The sequence below is a fragment of the Blennius ocellaris genome, assembly GCF_963422515.1.
Source record: "Blennius ocellaris genome assembly, chromosome: 11".
Lineage (NCBI taxonomy): Eukaryota > Metazoa > Chordata > Actinopteri > Blenniiformes > Blenniidae > Blennius > Blennius ocellaris.
This window is the reverse complement of record NC_137660.1, coordinates 16,393,706-16,415,508: the sequence shown is the minus strand read 5'-3', so window position 1 is coordinate 16,415,508 and position 21,803 is coordinate 16,393,706. Positions and strand designations below refer to the sequence as shown.

Genomic DNA, 21,803 nt, shown 5'->3' with positions numbered 1-21,803 from the left:
CTGTCACAATTTAGTGATTGGGAAAGACCAATCCAGGTTCAATAGAAGATGAATGGATGCTTTTAATACATCAGACACGAACAACGGTATCATAAGAGAAGTTTATTGTAAGAGGTGGGATAAACAAGATTCTTGTTTCTGAACATTTGCAGGTTCCTCCCAGTTATCGGGATCCACACACACACAGAGCTAAATTCTCACGATTCATTGCTGCATGTCAGACTACTCAGTACACCCTCTGGTGTCATTCAATGAAAATCAAATACATCAGGTCTTCAACAGAGGCAACCGATAACAAGCTTGCTGAGCGCTACTAACTCAATGTTCATGCAATTATTCAATCTTTCTGATCTTTATTTGACCTCAAATATTAAACACATTGGGAATAGATAGTTTAAGATTCGTGTGTTATGAGGGTTACCCTTGATTTATGACTAATGCTAGTTAAAAGGACTCCTAGAAAGTTGTTCAAATCGATATCCAATACGATTCAGTATTTTTGAAACAATTGCAGCTCAAAAGCACTGAAAACAAAACCTTCTCCTATTTCAGTATTTATTAGTTTGGGTGGAAACAATACAAAATTCAAAGTAATACAAAAAAACAAGCCATTCTGGTCACACTCGGTTTCTTTCAAGGCATCAGTTACGGTAATGAACTAAAACTAAGCTTTATAACTGTACAAAGTGAATAGACAACAAACAAAAACACCATACGTCGTCTGCTTGCGGGATAAGAGCAATTTTCTTTTTAAAAGAGCTGAGGAGGCAACAGACTCCAGACGTCCTGAGACTCAAAATGAATCAAAACTATCAGGTTATTGTCTTGAGGTCACTCTCTTATCAGAAGCTGCCTGCCAGTCAAGCACACTTAACAAAACAGAATACAACGGACACCAAAGGCAAATGGAATTTGAGTTCTCTAGTTCTTACCAATTATCATGGAGATACTGCAAGTTGAGTCCACTGGGTGGCGACATGCCCGCTTAGCCACTGAGGAGGGCTTTTTTTTTTTTTTTTCATTTCGTTTGTTTTATTCCATGAACAAAGCGCCAACCCAGTCTTTTTTCTGTGTACATAGTATTTTGTGTATATATTTCAACACTCTAGGATGGTTTTGATGTTTATGTGTCTAAAATCTCTCAGTAGAGCTTTAATTTCCTGATCTGTGACGCCCCACTGGAGCACTAGGAAGTCGCGCCGGGTGTTGGGTTGACGTTCTGCGTGGCCGCCTGCGGCGCCACCTCTATGATTCGAGGCTTGTCTATGATGCGAGCGCTGCGGTTTCCTTTCTCCACAATCCCGATGATCCACGCTTGATGGCCCTCGCCGTATTTTGGGGATTTGATCTCTGCGCAGAAGCGGGCCGCTTGCTCCCGGGGCAAACAGATCAGCAGGCCTCCTGTAAATAAATGAAACAAGTTTGTGTGAATGAATCTTCACTTGTGATTTTTTTTTTTAAATGTGTGACAGTACTGGTGAATTCTCAGTTCTCTTTCTCTAGTGTTTTCTTTTCTTTCCAACCCCAGACTAGGGGAAGGCTAAAAGAATCACGTTTCTCATTTCAACTGACGCTACTGAGCTGAGTGAGACTCATCCTACACAATGAGATGGTGGATCACCGGCACAGTGAACTGTCCTTGAAACCATTTCCATCCTGCATCGCTTTCTTTCCTCATAAATCACAAGTGCTTTAATTGTATCACTGTTGAGCATTTGGCTCGCCTGTATGACGGCCCTTAAACACCGTGAATACCACTGCATGCAAAACAGACAAACGGCGGGAGCACATTATACCGGATGTTTCCGGGCAGGTGCCGTGCATGAGTCCAAACATGTTCCCACAGGCCTTCGACACGGCGGCCATTTTGGCGAGTACTGGAAGGTTGTGGATGACGAACGACACTTCGCTCCGCTGTTGTCGTGCCAGCGTCTGAGCGTGGCCGAGGATGCCGAACCCCGTGATGTCGGTGGCTGCGTGAGCGTTGAAGGTGTGCATGAGACCGGCAGCTACACGGAGACACACAAGGAGACAATAGAAACTTACGCGTGGACGTGGACGGTGTTTGGTTCCGGTGTGTGTTCAAGGGTGACGTTAAGTCAAACGTATAAAGATTTCTACATTTGCACAAAGAAACAGCCTCTTCAAACAACAAGGCAAATCAATGGCACTTACGAAACAATGCTTCAACTCATTTAAGTAACACTTTGAACCCCATCTCCGGATTATTATTAGAATTTGTTTTTTTATAGACCAGCAATTTTATGAGAAGGAATTCAGCCACAAATGGTGCTGAATTCTTCTTTGCTGCAGCAGAGGGCGCCACTCTAAAAACAGCTGAAGATGAAGCATCCTACCAAAGTTAACAGGGAATCTAAATTAAAAAAAAAAAAACCCATGCGGCTTAGTTATGAAAGTGTATCTGTATTCATACACGCCGGTAATGTTGTTACCTGTCCTGTTGAGCCGGGCCATGTTCATCATGGCTTCGTGGTAGGCCAGCTCTACGTCTTCTTGTGTTACCACCAGCTTAATCTTGTTCCACTTCTCAGGCTGACCAGTCACAGAGAGCGGTTAACAACAAATGGCATTAGAAGGCGTCATCAAATTACAACTGCAAGCCTCAATGCACTCGCGAGTGTACAGACACACTTACGATGTCTAACCACTGGTGTACCGCCACAGCTACTTGCGTTCCGAGAGGTTTGGTTAACACTAACACGTCGCCTGGCACGGCGTTGTCTGGCCTGGGAAGTGTCAGAAATTGTGTCGGTTAAATGGACGAACACTCGAATGAGAGGAATGTGATCCAGAAGCTCGATCCTACATGATGAACTCGTTGGGTTGGCAGACCGTTGTGGCGACTCCTCCCATCACTACCCAGGGATTTAATACCGTCTGTCCTCCGGTGACAGATGTGCCCGCCTCCTCCGACGCGTCTTTAAACCCCTGGATGACGAGTGGCATGACTTTGTCCCTTTCCTGTTAAAAAGAAAAAGTTGTAATGTCAGACATATTTTATATTTGTTTCAAAAAAAGATCTCAAATAAAAAAGCTTGTGTCCTCATCCTACAAGTGTTGCTGTATTCTCCTTAATAAAAGCCGGATCGAACAATCCAAGCATGTCATTGAAACTGCTTCACTTTAAGTTTCGAGTCACGAGAAACTTTAAATGACAATTCTGGAACGTAGACAGTTCTGCTTCTACTGGATCTTCCTACCTTTGATTCCATCGATCACAATATCATGATGAACAGGCTTAAGTATCAGAGTGGGATTACTGGTATTGTTTTTTAATGATTTACATCCTGTCTATTTGGGAGCTATTTCGGTGTTTATCGAAATGAAGTGATGTCTGATTAGGCAGACCTGCCCTGTGGGGTACCCCAGGGATCTGTCCTGGGTCTGATTCTCTCCCTTCTGTACATATTCCCTCTTGGCCAAATTACTAGAAGTTAACAAAGCCAGTTCTTATCCTCTCTATGCTGACGCCATCCAGATATATTGCTCTTTCAAAGCTTTTGAATTTTGTAAACACACAAACTGATTTGACTCATAAAAAGCAGCTGAACTGTATAAAGAGAAGGATTTAATTAGCTTACAAGTCGTATTGCATCTTATTGTGAAGCACTTTGTCATTCGTACCTGTGAGAAGACCCATATAAATAACATTTGCACACATATTTGTCAGTTCTCTTTTCATTCGGTTCTGTCTCAATGAAAATAAGCACTGAACACTGAATTGAGCCAGCATTGATGCACTGATCATTATTTTCAGTGATGTGATAAACTCTCAGTGAACAAAATATAACTAAGAAAAAAGTGTTGGTTATACATATATGTTTTGTTTTTTTTAAAGCCTTGTAATATGCCACAGAAGATGTGTGTGAATGAACCACAAAGCCCATATATTTCTATAATGCAACATAACAGTGTGTCTCAGCAGCATCACCTTTTAATTTCAGGACAACAGAGGCCTTGGTTTTAGAAGTGGATGATATTGATTTTCTTTATCACTTATGTTTAAAAATAGAAATCATGAATCAATACGATAGATTATTATTAAACGTGCCTTGTCAGCACTTTAATCGTTTTATTTTCTTTCAATATCTTGTTTGTTTGTTGCTGTTTTTTTTTTTTTTTAAACATTCTTTATACGTGGCAGAGAGGTTAAAAAGAAGGCAAAACTAAAAATCCCCTGGCAGTGAGGTGGTAAAAGAACCGATCAGAATTAAAATTGCTCTCTCAGTCGATAGTAATGAAAATGGAAGTGATATGTCCCTTACTTTCTCTGACATTTTGTTGCTGACACCCAAAAGCATCAACATGTTGTCGCACTCCGTCACTCCCATTGCATACAGGTCACTTAAAACGTTGGCACAAGCAATTCTTCCCTACGGAATAGAAACACCAAATGTTATTCATGGGAAGTATCAATGGTGCCTAAATTAAAATGCACAGATAAGTCATTCAACAGTTCTGTTCTTCCCCTTCTGACAAGCACAGAGAATTAAGAGAAACAACGTAAAGTACAAGGAATAGAAGGACACCATACCATCATGTAGGGGTCATCTACAATGGGATAGATGTAATCTGTTGTCTGGACAAGAGAAAGGCCTCCATGTCTGAGGGGGATCACACATGTGTCCATGCCGATGCCTTAAAATGGAAAAAAAGAAAAATGCAAGATGCAAGAAAAACATTTTAAACACAAGTTGTAGATTTTACTTTTTCGTGTGTGCTTTAATAAAGCAGTAAAAAATTATCTCAAGCTCATTTTTGTCTTTTAAGTAGTCCATAACTTGGTTAATGTTATTAAATCAACAATGAACACCTGCCATAGTGCTACACGAAGATCATAATTACCTAATCGAGGCATCACTGCCCCAAGAAACTGTTCATCCTCCTGATAGTGGTTCTCCTGTAGGGTTTCTAGAAGCTTCTGCAACACTTCTTGAGGGACCTGTCGTCACAAAATATCACAATGTCTTTATTGAACATGTTTGATCAGGCAAGCAATGCACGTGTTGAGATGCACAACCAACCTTGCAGCCTGTGCCCTTGAGCTCTGCGAAGCGGGTGAGCCTGAAGTTTTTGTCCAACTCATAGCTTTCAGGGTTAAAAGACTCCCTCACAGACATGTCTGGAAAAACTCTGGGTCGTCACCACTGGAGCCACAGGAAGGACCGGGACAAAGCAAAGGAATGTGATGAGAAACATAGAAACATGTTAAGGGATCCATGGAGAAGTCTATTATTTGACTTGCGTGGAAATGTTTTACAACATTATACACATATGTGCTGAGCTGTACATCACAACAATGAATCCATTAGTACAGCATCTGTAACACAAAAACCCCATAATCTCAAGGAACTAATCACAATTGCATTTATCTATGTATAACCAACATTATAAACAGTATAAAGCTGTTGCTTTGTATCTGAGTGTATCTCCCAGGATGTACCTACTTACTATTCACAATATAAAGATATCTGCAAACTTTGTGCAGAGGTAAAGGTATTATTTAAAGAGCATAGGCATTATTTCTATCCAACCCAGTTTTAATATGTATGATGATCCGGGGAAATGTGAATATAAATTTACTGTAGCTAATCTGGTCAAATAATTTGACTAACCATTGTGCAATGGCAGAAACACCTTCAGACCTCCACACAAAATTAAATTAAACCAACAACAGTTGGCATATTAGCTGCACTTCTACAGAAGACGACACACAACAAATAAGAGCTATAAAAACCAGGAGGGTTAAACAAGACAACTTCTCATACAGTAACATTAAATTACCACTTGCTGCTATGACATGTAGATCAAATGCATTTTAGTTCATGTACAGCTGGTTTATTTCGTTTTAGGTTGTGTTTTTTGTTTGGTTTTTTGTAACTCAAAGCATTTGGCACACAGAGCCAGTTTTATTTGCAAACATGTGGGCGGGACTACTTGATTCTCAGCGGCAACACATCACTTCAGTGGCAGCTGTGAACTGATCTCATAGCTCAAGTTCATCACGAGAAAAGCTCCACCACCTGACAGAAGCAGGGGGTCTTATTGCTCAACAATGAGTGTTTTAACTGGTGAGAGCTTTCAGAGGAGTGGGGGTGTTTTTTAGTCCAGGTAGTGTTCAGGACAGAAAAACGATCCCAAGTTCATTCAACCCTCAGGCACTCGCTCGTCATCAGTGATGACCCGATGTAAACATGTACAGCATATCACTCCACTCAGAGCGCCACTGCGATGTGTAATGTGCCGATACTGACAGCTACACCTCCTCGGGTCGGTTTGTTTTGGTGGAAAAGGCAGTTTGGTGCTGAGTGGCTAGCTCTGGCTAACAGCCGCCGATCCACACATGAGGAGCACAAGCGGCTCCACGCAACAAAGAGCCGGGAGTCTCCGAGGCGGCCGCCCGCGGGGCGCCTTCCGGGCGCGCACCGTGCACATAACGAGCGAACACGGCCTCGTCTCCGCCGGACGGAGCGTCGGCCGGTCTCACGCGTAAAGTTAAAAAGTTGCAATCGAGCGCCGAACAAAAATGTCGGCGGCGGAAAAAATTAACCCCTTCCTGCCCTTCGCCATGCGATGTGTGCAACATCAGAGTTAGTACCAATAAAATAACGCCGCGTTGGCCACATGTGCAAAGTCTGTGCTGATACGGAGCAATACGCGTGTTTACAACGGCCCCAGATGAGATTTTAGGACCAAAGCGGAGTTATATTCGTGCTACATTTCCCCTTTAAGTAGTTTCTCCTTACCAGCTTCACGTTAGCGGCGGATCCAGACAGAAGAGTGGGGACCGAGCCACAATGCACCGCGGCCACAAACTGGCGTCCGTGGATATTGCCTGACCAAAAAGCACAAGCTTGTCTCTTTTAACTCCGAACTGGAAGCCCTAAAACCAAAGCGCCTGTGTGGATCTAAATGCGATTCAATAGGCTTGGTTATTCAGTTACATCTCAGTTTTTTAAAAGCAAAAGGAAGTTTATAATGCAACGAGGAAAGTGAGCAAACCTCAAAGGGTCCTTTCTCCGCACAGTGGCGGCTTCAACATCCCCTTTAATGCGCTGCAAGGTCTGGCAACAAAATCCGTACAATGGAGTGTACCTTTAATTTACTGTTTCCCTCCAACTGCACCTACAAACACACAGCAGGCAGTCTGGAAGCGCACCTTGAAACACATAATGTGCCTACCTTTAATTTACTGTCCCCCTACACTTGCATCTACAAACATAATATACAGCCTGCAAGAGCAGATACAGGAACAACGTGCATTCCTTTAATCTGTTCTTTCCCTCCAAAGTGTACCAACAAAAACACAATATGCAGCCTCCAAATGCACCCACATAAACAACATGCAGCCTGCAAGTGCGCATACACACCCACAACATGCAAATATTTAATTTACTTGATCCCTCTTTAGTGTATCTACAGGAACACATCATGCAGTTTGCAAGTGCACCTACTAAACAATTTGCATATCTGTTATTTACTGTTTCTCTCCAAATGCACCTACAGTAACAAAATTCAGCCTACAAATGCACCTCCAAATGCAACGCGCATACCGTTTCCTTACAAAATCACAACAGACATACTTTTAATTTACTGTTGCCCTACAAATTAACCACAACAGGTCGAGGTTTATTACCAATTATTTATAAACTTTGCATAACATATGGAGATATATTGAAACTGTTGTTTCCCAATAGAGTCCTCCAATTTTTTAATGTTATTTAAGGAAATAGTGTAACCTGGAAGTTACTAGTATTGGTCTTGTTAAGTCTGTTCAGCATAGCTTTTTCAAATTGAGATTTACTTCAGAGGAACTGTGTATTACAAGAGACTAATATTTACAAACTTTCTGAGGAGTTACAGTAGTACTGTTCACTCTTACAATCAAATTAAGTATTTAACAGTCAAAAACTGTGACTCGTCATTTCAAAACACTTGCAAAATTGTATGAGTTCATCTAATTTTGTGTCACATTTCAAGATCAAAATTTAGAAGTCAGTTCATCCATCCATCTATACTCTAAACCGCTTTGTTCTGTGCAGGGTTGTGGGGTGCTGGAGCCAGTCTCAGATAACTGGCAGGTGCAACCTGGACAAATAGCCAGTCCATCGTATGGAAAACACACTGACAGACAACCAGACACACTCACATCTATGGGTAATTTAGAGTCACCTTTTGAGCTCACATGCTGTACCCACACACAGAGAGACCAGTATTTGGACGTGCAGCATTCTCACACTGAGGCTTACCCGTGCGCCACCATGCAAGTCGAAGTCAAAGTTATTTTTCTTAATCAGACTGTTACATATTTGTATGGATATATTTGTGTAATTTCTTTGCTAAAGTAAATAACTAATATTTTCTAATTATGTTGTTTGAACTCGCCACTATTTTCAGCACAAGTCCAACAGGCCACTTTGGTCACCGCTGGGATGGCATAATAATAACAACAACACAAAAGCTCAGTTGTCAAGAAACTGGATTTATTTAGGGAGACAACTATTAATTCCATGTGCACTACGAGCAGAAAATAAATGGATATACTTAATCCAATGACATAGTTGATAACAACAGCAGTGATATGCATAGCGTAAGGATTCTAATAATGACAAAACAAAATAGAAAAAAAAATCAATAAATATTGTATATTTGATATTTCCAATGAGCTGGATGCTATCAATTCATTATTTGCAGCAATGCATTACATATTTTACTTTTTAAGTGATGTTTTAAGTTGAATAATGCACCATACAACCCACTGAAATACAGGGCACTTAAAAGGCACAATCCACAATGGAAACCTCTCTGTATAATGGAATTTATGCAAAATATATGAATACTATATTGTTACAGTACTATGTCTCCTTTAAGCTTTGTGACCTTTCACATAAATTGAACAAAAACTGAATTTTTTTTTTTTTTAAGGCTTATGCCTATTGTGTCAATAGTCATTGACTTATTCTATTACATATGAGCTGTGCAGTTCATCATCCCATTGTTTTAATGTTAATCCAACTCTTAAAGATCACAAATATAGAGTGTGTATGTGTGTATATAAGGAACAGGGCAGTGTCATTAAGCTTCTGGTTCCTTTGTTACTGTAATTTACCCGTTACAATAGTTTGCATATAGCAGTCAAGTAAAAGAAACAAGTGGCCATGTGTCAAGTTGGAGGGGGGGGGGGAATCAATCCATCCACTGAATGATGATCGTGGCAGCTGCTGATTCATCCACTTGTATTCATCACTGTCTGCTCCACACCCCCAGGCTTGTTATATTCGCAACCTGTAAAGAACAAAATACATGAAAAAGAACGACAACATTTAAGACATCTATAAGGTGGGGGGGAAAAAAAGTATTAAAAACTTAAAATACGTAACTGATTTGTATACAGCAGAACGGGAACTCACATTGTGACAACCAGGGTGAAATATAGAGGTGAGAGAGGGGATATGGTGCATGGTGTGAAGATAATTAGCTGACATTTTGGGAAGCTGCGTGAAAATGTCAAATGTCACCGTGACAGCATGACAAAGACCTATGAGCCAATGAGCGAGCCCGCAACACAAAATTTCACAACGCACACACACACACACGCACACACCGACTGATGTGAATGTGTGTGTTGCGACAATGAATTGAAGAGAGGTAAAGCCATTGTGCGCTCAGAGGGGGGCTGATGGGAAGACGTAAGTTGGAGCGCTGATGTGAAGAGAAAGGTGCAGCCAGAGAGCAGTTAAAGCAGACAACTTCATAAATGCCTTGGGTTTTTGTTGTGTGTGTGTGTGCGTGTGTGTGTGTGTGTGTGTGTGTGTGTGTGTGTGTGTGTGTGTGTGTGTGTGTGTGTGCGCGCGCCTGTCTGCTATGATGCCATACTCATTGAGAGTCCATTTGAGGTTTCTGCTTCTGTAGCGTCTGCGGAACCAAGCAAAACAATGTAGTTAAACGCAAAAATTAAAAACACCTCCTATCTTTTCGACACGGCTACGAACCGATTATTGTGTTAAACAAAATATACATGCTCTATTTACACTGAAGTCTTACTACATTTAAAAATAAACGAAGTAAGCAGCAAACCTCTTTTCAGCCTTCTCCTGGCAAGTTTGATCTGATCTTGAAGTATCTGAACCCAGTCTCGCGGCCCAGGCAGCTTCTCTATTCTGTGCTCTGTGCAGTATTTCTCTGTAAACACTACACACAATGAACACTGTCAATCATTACCTTTCCACACAGACTGTGACTGTATTTGTTGTGCTTTGTCCCAGATGGGACTGCTTATAACTCTTTAGCACCTTTCTTCACCTTACCCTTAATGGCACCCACAATATTCTGGTCCAAGCCCTTCCGGTTATCATTGAGGCCTCTCTTCCTTTTACCATTGGGCAAAGAGCTGGCCAGGGTGGTATCATCAAAGAAGGCACACACCTAAATCAACCAGTTTGCATAGACCGTCTGTGTTAAAACTCACAATTATGTGTTCTTCAAATTTTAATTAGAAAATATGATATCCTTTTTTAATTAGATATGAAACTATTAATTATCATCAAGAGTATATATATCAAACTTGGTCTTAAAACTATAAATACGCACCAGTTTTCTGAAGAGCAGACTGCCTGAGCGTGTATAGTTGACCAGAATGGAGTCCAGCTGTGCCTTTGAAATAAACACGTCGTAATCCTCTGCAAGACGCACCTCGGACTGTGAAATAATCACAACACAGTGTTAAGTATTGCATGAAGCCATTGTCACCAGGTCTCGCTTTATATGAAGATTTGGTGGTTGTAGACTTTAAAATGAAGAAGTATATACAAAACATAACAGCCTCCCGGGGTCTCACACTTCCCCTGAGACTCAAAGCATGGCAGTTGACATTAAAGGTGATATTTAGTGAAGGCAAATGAGGCTAATGGTTTTTAAATGTTCTTTAAGATTTCAAGACATCAAAGACAGAACTTTGTTGTTTCATAAAAAGGTTTTTATACCTACATTTATATTTATCACATACTGTATGAGAAATATAAACTTTCACTCCATTTTAAAATGACAGAAACTATTATTATGGTAAGTCGACTTGAATAATAAATTAGAGATAATAAAAAAAAAAAAAGAAAGCATCGTAAAAATATGCCCACATCAGTAAGCATACGCGAGAAAACATGTTACCTCTAAAGTTTGACATTCCCTTTGTTGGCTTAGGAGATTATTTGGAGTGTTGGGTGCAGGGACCGGATCTTTTTGAGGCACAGAAACATCGGAGGCAACTGGATGAATGTTTGGGGAGGACGAGTCTTGTTTTTCACATTTCTCCTGATTTCCAGATTGTGACAGTACAGTTTTATGGGATGATGCCTCCGGGGGGGTAGAGGCCATTCTAGTGCTGCATGTTGCCAGCGGGGTGACCTTATAGACTGGCCTCCTCTTTCGGGGCCTACGGCAAGGGGTTGGGCCCGGACCAAGACGAGGTTGGCAGGAGGATGCTGCCTGTTCCTGCCGCTCTAAAGATACTGGGAAAGACACACCACACATTGTATTTTGTTTCCCCCTTTCGGTCACACAGTGTGTATTTGGTAACTCACTGACCTTTTTGGGTGTGCATCAGTCTCCTCATGGCGCGCAGTTCCTGCAAAATAGCCTGCAAGGTGCCCTTACAGTTGCACATACAGCAAGGGAGCTCTGGCACAGCAGGAGGGATGACATCCACTGGAAACCCGGTGGTGCTGGTTAGTAATAGTTCACTCATGCATGCATGCTTATATGAGCACAATTTGCTTTCAAAAACTATACTTCTGACAACAGGAGTGTGTCTGTGTGCATGTTTTAACATCCGTCAGGGTCTGCCAGAATTTGCTCTCTATTACATAACATCAGGTACAGACAATCCGTGTAGTGTGCAGTAGTTTTCCCTCTTATTGAACAAACACTGGGGACGTACCATTAGCTTCATTCACTTTGATTAAATCCTTTGTGTTGTTAAGGATCCTGAAGTCTTGGGCTCGGGTGCTGTACTGGCCACCGCCTGGACCGTTCAGGATAGAAGAGGACACAGATGAAGGCGCGGGACCGAGGCCACCTGCAGAGTTCCAGCTGTTGCTCTGCTGGTCCTCTGACACAAGAGATAATAGTGCCGGCTGATGTGTCCAGTTCAGATGTCTCTCCCGAGGCTCCACCGTTATGCCATCCTGCTCCGTTCCAACCCGGTGATATACCCTGCTGCCCTTATCGCTCAGAAGCCTCATCATTCCTGTGATTTGCCTTTTGATCTCCATGCCCTCATCCTCCAGCCAAACTGCAGAAGAACGTGGACATAATTAGTGAATTCTGCAGTGATTTGTTAAAGGACTTCGTCATTAAGATGACACATACCATCAGGTACAGCTGCGTCTTTAGGTTCACCATCGCCATCCTTACAGCTGGAGTTTATCATGTACGAAGCATCAAAATCTGCAAAAAAAAAAGAACAGACTAAAAAAAAAAAGACAGAGAAAAAACACACAGGAAAAAAAAACTGTGGCAGATGTTACAGAACGATGTTGCGGCCTTTGTTTCTATAATACTGAAGCTTGTGCAAGGTGATGAGCTGTGATGTCAAACAAAGCACAACCCCCTCCCATCCCATGCAGAATCCACCACCTGTAGGTAGTATGAAGTAGTGTAGTGACGAGAGGTGATCCGCCGCTTTCACTATACCAGCCAAAAGTGAACAGTTAATTCTACATGTGACACGATCAGACTGCGCAACATTTTTTTTTTCCTAATTCACCCACATTTGTACTGTTTGCTGACTTAATGCATGAAAGAAAATCTAATTACAATAAGCCACGGGTGCACTCGTGTCCTGAAAGGCTTTTTTTTTTTTTTTTTAGATGTTATACTTGAATGATTAAAAGAATGGAGGCAGAGCCCGGGCAGTGTCGTGGCCATCGCTTTTGTTTACAGAGTCGTCTGAGCTGCGGGCACACAGCGCCAGACAAACATCCAGACACACACAGACGCGCGTCTCGCAAGGTCTCTGCTGCCTACCTTCATCCGTGACCAGTTTAAAGCTCTGCGACTTCCTTCTCCTCTTCCTTTCACCAAACTCCATCTTCACAGGGATTATCCACTAAATCGTGCTGCCGGGAAGAAGAAGAAGAAGAAGGGAAAAAAAAAAACCGGTCTCTCCTGAGAGACAAAATGAATGACTGTCCGTCTGCCTTAATATTAATCAGTTAAATTTCTCCTCAGGCTGCACTACAGATCCTGTCATCGGCTGCTTTTCACCGTGTGGAGCTGAAAAGGATCTGATAAATGCTGCTGTGTTATCCGCGCTCTCCCCCAACAGGAGCCCGGTTCTTCCCTTTCTCCATGTAGGCTAAATAAATTAATGACTTTAATATTAAAAAATTCGTCACATATCCCTTTGCGCCACCTGATGGTATGTTCCCATCTGAAAGGTCGAGCCACACATTTGCTGTCCAGACAATGAACTGGGATTTGAACTGGAGCAGTAATGAGAATATCTCTCAGACAGAGCACATGAACTTTTCTTTTTATTGTTTCTCACTTGAGCCCTGGAGTTACTTGATTGCATCCTTGGCCAACGAAACTTGTATGTATGTATGTGTGTGTGTGTGTGTATGTACTTGACCAACTTTTCGCAAAAAACACACAAATTGCAATAAATGTTTAGGTATGATTTGCTATCATCCAAGACCAGATTAGCTTTTGGAACATGAATGGCCAACTGTTTCCGAAGAAATCCCACAAAAATTACCAAAAATTTCCCATACAAAGAGCATGAGATAGGCATCTGGTGGAATAAATCAAAGGAGATCCAAGGATCTGCACCTCTTTGAATTCTTTTTGAATGCAGGGAAATATTTTTACATTGCTGAAATGTTTCGGCAACAGCAGCAGCCTTCCTCAGAGGGTCCAGAGATCAGCGTCTGTTGCCATGGCGACGCTCCCTGCTCAGTGTTTCACACAGGGATGCAGCTACCTGTCCTACCTAGTTACCATCAATATGAGCTAACAGCTATCATGCCAATTATGCTAACTTGGTTCCACAAACAAATGTGGTATTGGCGGAGGGATGCACTCCATCAGGTGCCTGTTCTAGTCTAATAGAAGAGACCACAACCATTTGTATGAGGCGAGTAGCAAACAGCTCATAACTTTACACCTGAAGTAGATATCCACCTGAAACTGGCAAGAGTGCATTGAAGGATTAATTTCAGACTATGAAGATGTAAACGTCAAGCCATCCACCTTCTATACCAGATCTGGCATCATAGGCCCCCCAGGCCTGATGTGGCCCTTCAGGCTCTATTTGACTGGCCCTCGGCCATTATTACAATATCGGTTGTATCAAGCTCGTTCACAAACAGCACTTTAGAAAACAAATAATAATCATGATTTTCAGAAAAGGAAAGAGTCTGACAGAAAGTAATACAGAACAAGAGTACCTTGTAATTGTTTTTTGTTTGTTTTTTTCATCAAGACATAAGAGAGAGCTGGACACTGTCCAACAGTGAGGCCTGATGTCCATCCATTCATCTTGTTGTGTTTCTCTCTGTTAAAAGCGCCAAGAATCCACTGTGTTGTATGTGGTGCTATATAAATAAAGTTGAATTGAATTGAATCTTCTATCTCTTCTATCCAACTTGAAAGAAACGCATTTACGACTGTGATTTTGAATGTGACATCTCAAAAGAGTTTTGGGAGAGACATTGTTTATTAGTCCTTCTTCTCAGAATACCAGTCCATAAAAATCTGCAGCATTAGAAGATCAATACTGTTTTGGGAATGTGTTCTAGTTTGTGTGTGATGTGTAAATTTCTTCCAAAGACAAATTTCGAATTTTGATCAATCTGATCAGTAAAAGACTTAAGGGAAGCATAAAATATTCATCCTTTATATTTTGCTCATTGTAAATTGTTGAATATCCCATCCCCCAAACATTTAAATAAAAAATACCCACATGCCATGTTTAAATAAAAGAAAGAGGAATGAATCATCGCCATCGCCATGGAATTATTCTTCATGGCAGGAAATTAGATTAAAAGATTTCAAATGGAAATCAAATGAAAATAATGGCATAACCAGTGTGCTTCAGTGGAAATAATATCAAACGGCTCATGTTTTTGTTTCTACTCTTATTTTGAAAAGTAGAGGAGTACTCTTGGAGTGAAGCTCCGACTTCCGGGCGACTTGTGTGGATAACTTCCTGTTGCATGTTAGCATTTTAGCTACCATCTGCGCTGCATATGTGTTTTTTTGCAACAATCAACGCTTTATCCCCAGTTTCAGGAGTTTGAAATGGACATACTCAAAGCTGAAATTGCGAGAAAGAGGAAACTCCTTGAGGAGCAAAATCTCGTTGACGTGAGTGTCTGACGAAGTCTCTTATTATTGTTAGCTTCTCAGCTAGCGTCGATTCTAACGTGTTTCTCACGGAAGTCCGTATTAAATTGTTCATTTTTAATCTACTTTGTCTTTCTAAAACGATCCATAAATGACACCGTATCTCAACGGGTCATCCTGTATAAATAACGGTTCATAACTAGTTTATAAAATAAATTAATCTGGCTATCTAATATCTTTTTATCTGTGAAAGCTAAGTCATAAATAGTTCTCACTAAAATATACGTGCTAATAGGCTCTAATTGTATGTTTTGCGACCTCTCTTCTTCTTAGTAATGTTATATTTATACGTCGTAGTAGCAGACATTAACATAAGGTTGAAGCAACAAAGCTGATCACAACCACACACACACACACACACACACACACACACACACACACACACACACACACACACACACACACACACACACACACACACACACACACACACATATATCTATCTCTATATATCTATATATATAAGTGTTATTAAATAATGTAAAGATCAAATGCATGTTGTTTTTCTTTGTGAGGAAATGTAAACAGAAACCATATTGTGAACTGAGCCACATTGGTTTTATTTGGGTGAATAAAAGCTATTCTAACTTCATTTACACCATACCTATTTGTTGATTGAAAACAAATCGTTTGACAGTTTTGTAGATTAAAACAAGGTGCACATGCTGATAATGTAGTTTACAGTACATGATGGTTTGTATTACGTAGGCTTCCCTGCCAGTATTATGTGTTTGTCATAATGGAAAAGATTATACTTCAAATGAACTCTTCTTCTTTCCAGGAATCCAAAAAATACTTCAAAAGATCTGAGCTCACTCGCAAGGAACAAGAAGAATACTTCATACGATGTGGATATAAGGTTGATGTTAGCATCACTTTTCTCTCTTTCTCTCTTTCTATTCTTGCATCTGGACATGAATAAGTCACTGCCTTTCTTCAGGTTTACCTCATTTTTAGTGTGACTCCTAAATAATACTCCACTTCAACGTCCAGAAAGCCGAAAGAAAGTTCCGGTATTGATGCTCAGGTGTACATTAGTGTCTGTATTTGTGTTTACTGTGCTGTTTTTCCCCAACCTGCCTTTGCTGCCTGCATCTGTAGGTGCAGCGAGAGCCTCCTGAGAGCCAGGTATGGCACTGCACTGTGAAAATAGCAAACAGGATGCATGATTAAAGGAAAACTCACTGTGTCCTAAAGCTTCCGTTTCCTTGGAACCCCTCCTTAAAGTTCACTCAGTGAAGGGCGAAAGTAGGACTGACACGGTGGACATGGTTTGATTTTCCAGCTGGCGTTGTCAAGAAACGACGCTATAAAGAAGATGTTTCTGAACCAAATTCTCAATTAGGTCATTGAATAAATCTAAATTAACTGGATGCAAAGCTTGTTGAAATCTATATTTAACAAATTGATTTAAAAGAAAAACAAAATCAATATATAAATAATTGGAATTCAAGCATAACAAAAAAAAAAACCTACATTTTAAAGCATTCATATTTTTCAAATTATATGCATTCAGTGATTTACTCAACAATGTTGTACTTGAGTCACTCCACCATTGTCGGTATACATGTAACAATCACTAAAAGAATATCTGCACAGCGCTATGATTTAATCAGTCATCTGAAAGGAAGGGACCAAGAAAAGGAAACTACAAAGCCAAAGTGGGACACAGCAGCAGTGTGGATTTCAGCATGGGACTCTTATTGGAAATCAAGTGTCATCTTTTTGGAATCAAGCTCTGCTTCTTATTTTTGCAATTTGTGACAAGCTTTGAAATTTACTCCAACTTTGAATGTTTCCTGGTCTTGTGTCACTAGTCTGCACTGCCTTTCAAAGCATTAATCACCAAACCTGTTAAGTTATTGTTTTGGTACAGAAGTCTGACACTTTATAATTTCTTTCTTTTTTTTTCTCTTTTTTTTTTTATTTTTTCATTTAAGCAAGAGTCATTGATTGTTTCAAAGCCTTTTTGTTATGTTTCATTTTCTTTTAGAGTGCGCTTTGTGAAGCACACTCTAAAAGTGCTGGCATGCATGTTCCCGTTTGAGCATGATCGGGAGGCATACTTTGAGTTTTCTTGTCTCAAAAAAAAGAAGAAAAAAAAGGATTCACCCTCTGATGAGGCTTAGAGTATTTCAATCGACGGTCAAATGAAAATATGAAGTATTAGATATCATGGGTTTCTTAACTGTTGTCATTTTGAAGAATATCTTTATGTCAAGGCTTTAATTGGGGAGTTTGATTTGTCTTTAAAATAATTTTAGTGACACTCGCCGTCTTTAATCACATGGCCTCTTGAACGTGAGATTTTGCATTTGCCCTGTTTGCACAGCAGTGATTCCATCTGATTCGATTCTGATGCTCCACATCAATCTAGTAATGTCAGCATGTCTCTGTTTTGTTGAAAGATTGACAAGGATGAAAAAGATGAACCGTCCACTTCAGCTCATCCGGTGTTGGAGCTGGAGCTCACTGAAGAGAAGCTGCCAATGACACTGTCCCGGCAGGAGGTGAGTCGCCACACATCTGCATCTCTCACACACCTTTCTCCCAATGTCACCAGCTCAACCTTTGCCTGTTTGCATCTTACATGTCGTTCTGCCTGCGTTAGGTTATTCGACGGCTCAGAGAGCGAGGCGAACCGATTCGATTGTTTGGCGAGTCTGATTACGACGCCTTCCAGAGACTCAGGAAAATAGAGATTCTGACTCCCGAAGTAAACAAGGTAGGACTGAGTTCATATAAGCGTGGGATGCGACATGTGGTTTCAAGGCCAAGAAGAATGTAAATACTGAAGCCTGGAAATGAAATACTATTTCAATTCCATACAAACTTTCTTTCAACTGTTACTTTACAGGATCAACCCAATGTTTTTCATTAAAAAAAATAAAAAATAAAAATAAAAATATATATATATATATATGTATATATATATATATAAATGTATGAACTCTTGGCTGTATTTGCTGTTGTGTCTGTTGTCAGGGATTAAGGAATGACCTGAAAGCAGCGATGGACAAGATCGACCAGCAGTATCTGAATGAGATCGTTGGAGGAACGGAGCCGGGGGAAGTGGACACACAGCACGATCTGAAAGTGCACGAAGAAAACACCACTATAGAGGAACTTGAGGTACCATCGACCATGAGCCCCAATTGTTCAATCATTTTTTGTTTTTGTTTTTTTTCAATCACCTTTCAATACAGTGTTTGATTTTGGATTTTATGATACAAATTAACTTGCAGGCTCTCGGAAACACCCTGGGAACAGGAGATGATGATGGCGATCAGGACGTTATTGACAAGTTTTTGAGGGTAAGGCAAGAACATTATTCTCTATCTCTGATCTAGAGGGAGCTGTTGGATTAAAAAAAAAAAAACCACCACTGGAGCTTCTTTTTAATGTTCTTGTTCTTTATTCATGTATAGGAGTTGAATGTACTGTTGAAATGTAATGTTAAGGGTTCTTCTACCTGCTTAGGGTAGGGAAATGGACATAAACTGTAAAGACTTTGTCACCAGTGGTTTTCATTCCCAGTTGTTTTTAACCGTCGTTTCCCGGTTGGATTGCAGTTTCTTCTTGGCGTGTGGGCCAAAGACCTGAACCGCAGAGAAGACCACGTGAAGCGCAGTGTTCAGGGCAAGCTGGCCAGTGCAACACACTCGCAGACCGAGTCTTACCTCAAACCTCTGTTCAGGAAGCTCAGGAAGAAGGTAACTTTAGTGGAGAAAGTAATAAAACTTTAATGTACGATTCACGTAGTGTGGATTTAATGTGTCGTACAATTTCTTTATTTTTTCTTCCAGAGTTTACCAGCTGACATCAAGGAGTCGATCACAGACATCATTAAATTCATGTTGGAGAGAGAATATGTTAAGGTTTGTTTGTGCAACTTATAATTTTTAATTTTATTTTTGTAACATTTTTTTTATTTGCCAAGCAGCCCAGTCCTCAGTTTGCCTTTTCAATAAGACACAGTGAGGAAAATAGAAATATTTTCAGCACTGGGAAAATATAATCAAGTTTTTGTTGAGCTTAGTGAACATGTGTAGAGCCAAGAGAAGGAAAGATTCTTGATCCGTTTCATATTTAGTTTCTATTGTCATCATAGCGTTTGGCTTCGTATATTACGATAATAATATGATTTCACTACTTTTAGCAGTCGAATATAATTTGGGATTATTAGACATATTCACCACTGAGCACACACAATGGTAACGGCTGCCATACAACAGGCTCACACAGGTTTGGGAGAAACTTAATGTTTATTGTCTCAAAAGGGACATTTCAACACATAAAGAAGGAGCCAGGAAATGAACCACTGAAAACATCCTGCATTACCACCATATCCACAGCCCATTGGAGGCCAATAGAGGTTAAAACTACTACTTTTTAACAGTACTCTCCGCCAGACATTATTTCAACTTGGATAGTTTTGACACCGTGTGCACTTGTACAAAAATTATAACGTCCACGGGAGGCTGGGGAGAAAGTCATTATAATTTGTTTTGGAAATACTTTGTATCCAGGCACATGGAGCTGCAAGTGTTGATCAACAGTGTCCCATTGTCGTTTGTGGAGGCCTGGGCTCTCAGAGTGCCCATTAAGTTTAAGCTCCAACAACTCTGTATCATGTGTTTTAGGCGAATGACGCGTATCTGCAGATGGCCATCGGTAACGCTCCCTGGCCTATCGGTGTGACCATGGTGGGTATCCACGCCCGTACCGGACGAGAAAAGATCTTCTCCAAGCACGTGGCCCACGTTCTCAACGACGAGACTCAGAGGAAATATATCCAGGTAACGCACTGAAGTGGATCTGACTTCCTGTAACAGTGGGATTTGTGTTCAGGACGGCGTTTCTCATGATAATCTGGAAAGCAACGATCTTATAACTTCGGCACACATAATCAGGATTACGTCAGCATGTTACGGTACACATGCAACTGTGAATGGTTGACTTTCTTTTTTTTTTTTTTTTAAATGAAAACATGTTATTAAGATGATTTGAACATACAACATGTGTTGCCCTTTGTAAACAGCTGTAAATTTCCACAGCCATTAAAAGTACATTAAAAAAAAAGACATTTAAAAGTAATACATACACATAAACTTATATAAATAACATGATTTTCCCCCCCCTCTCTCTTTACAGGGGCTGAAAAGGTTGATGACTATCTGCCAGAAACATTTCACAACGGATCCATCAAAGTGTGTGGAGTACAACGCTCTCTAACCTGTTTCTTAATGTTTGCTGATGCCAGGCCCCGTCTGCTTCATTCTGAACACAATCTAAAGTTGGAAATGCTGTGGTTGAAATCCCGCATCCGTCATGATTCACTGAGGGCCTTCAAGTGGAGTTGCATTTCTTGGGAAAGTGGCGTCTGAGAAAATGCTTTATTCAAACAGGACTGGGGAGGGATGCGTATATGTACATAGTGGTGTTATAATAATAGTGCAGGTTTGAGCAGAGAACACTCAGAAGCCCTCGAGTCCGACAAGCATTTTCCCCGTGGATGGCGGCCAAATACTCTTGTACCATTAACACTGACGGCTCTCCCCACGCCTTTTGAGAACGCGAATGAGGGAATTTTGAGCTTCTCTTATCGCTCCTGTTCTGGGTTGTGAAAAGACATTTCTTTTGTATTGTGTTACCTTCATTATTTTCACGCTGTTGGCTTGCAAACTATTATTTGAGAAGGAAAGAGAATGAAGTGGAAATCTTATCAACTCTAAATACACATAATTTCCTGTTAAAAGCGATCCTTGTGTTACATCCATTTGAGAAAATAAAGACTAGTTAAATTCTAACCTTTGGTATTGTTTTTTTTTTTTTTTTTTATTCTGTATAAAAAGCAAACCTTTCTTCTTTTAGCCCATTTTTTTGATTTGCTTTTGTTGAGCTTTCTCTCACCATGTGCAGCTGGACTGCTGAATGTTTTTGTTTTTTGTTTTTTTGTTTTTAGATCTGCAGAGAATCTATTTCTCCAATAAAAGACTCCCACTAGGGTTTTTGTTGCCCACTGTGTTACAAATTCATTGGCAGTGTACCCATTTCTGCCGACGATGCATGACGAGACTGCACTCTAAAATCAGACCAGCGTCTGACGCTGATGGAAACCCTCCAGTAGCTTGATAAGACGGTAGCATCCAGCGTCATACGCTGACCCTATTACACATGTAACCATGGTGATGTGATCTCCTCGCGGTTGATAGTATGTTCTCGGCTGCCCGAAAGCGCGTCACCACAGGTTCAGTCGGTCGGCTCAAAGCACGTCACGGGTGGAGGCCTCAGCTGGGCGGGTTGACAGTTGGCAGCAGGAACACGGTTGCTGGTGCTGGATTTTCTTTGAAACTACTTTCAGGACATTGCAGTCCAAC

General features: G+C 40.8%; 3 protein-coding genes across 5 annotated transcripts; 1 reads left to right on the top strand and 2 right to left on the bottom strand.

Moving 5' to 3' along the window:
* Positions 1 to 181: 181 nt before the first annotated feature.
* On the bottom strand, positions 182 to 6,791 carry sephs1 (selenophosphate synthetase 1). The gene is made up of 10 exons (XM_080505353.1): positions 6,768 to 6,791; positions 5,046 to 5,168; positions 4,867 to 4,963; positions 4,556 to 4,659; positions 4,287 to 4,394; positions 2,828 to 2,982; positions 2,657 to 2,747; positions 2,454 to 2,553; positions 1,797 to 2,009; positions 182 to 1,401 (listed from the first exon to the last, which is right to left on the bottom strand). Exons 2-10 carry the CDS (start codon positions 5,139 to 5,141, stop codon positions 1,187 to 1,189), a joined length of 1,179 nt encoding a protein of 392 aa, XP_080361479.1. The 5' UTR covers positions 5,142 to 5,168; positions 6,768 to 6,791; the 3' UTR covers positions 182 to 1,186.
* A 2,456-nt stretch (positions 6,792 to 9,247) lies between these two features.
* bend7 (BEN domain containing 7) lies at positions 9,248 to 13,105 on the bottom strand (the record flags this gene model as incomplete). Its single annotated transcript, XM_080505572.1, has 9 exons — positions 9,248 to 9,306; positions 10,099 to 10,212; positions 10,329 to 10,446; positions 10,612 to 10,719; positions 11,185 to 11,525; positions 11,602 to 11,721; positions 11,954 to 12,307; positions 12,385 to 12,462; positions 13,042 to 13,105. 9 exons carry the CDS (start codon positions 13,103 to 13,105, stop codon positions 9,248 to 9,250), a joined length of 1,356 nt encoding a protein of 451 aa, XP_080361698.1.
* Positions 13,106 to 15,224: 2,119 nt separating this feature from the next.
* prpf18 (PRP18 pre-mRNA processing factor 18 homolog (yeast)) lies at positions 15,225 to 21,401 on the top strand. Of its 3 annotated transcripts, XM_080504339.1 has the most exons (11): positions 15,225 to 15,384; positions 16,205 to 16,282; positions 16,525 to 16,551; positions 17,832 to 17,933; positions 18,035 to 18,148; positions 18,409 to 18,555; positions 18,669 to 18,737; positions 18,996 to 19,136; positions 19,230 to 19,301; positions 20,067 to 20,222; positions 20,578 to 21,401. In XM_080504339.1, exons 1-11 carry the CDS (start codon positions 15,319 to 15,321, stop codon positions 20,656 to 20,658), a joined length of 1,053 nt encoding a protein of 350 aa, XP_080360465.1. In that variant the 5' UTR covers positions 15,225 to 15,318; the 3' UTR covers positions 20,659 to 21,401. The 3 variants fall into 3 exon arrangements, with proteins under 3 accessions (XP_080360465.1, XP_080360467.1, XP_080360466.1); XM_080504341.1 differs by lacking the exon at positions 16,525 to 16,551; XM_080504340.1 differs by lacking the exon at positions 16,525 to 16,551 and having other exon boundaries at positions 16,205 to 16,288.
* Positions 21,402 to 21,803: the final 402 nt, after the last annotated feature.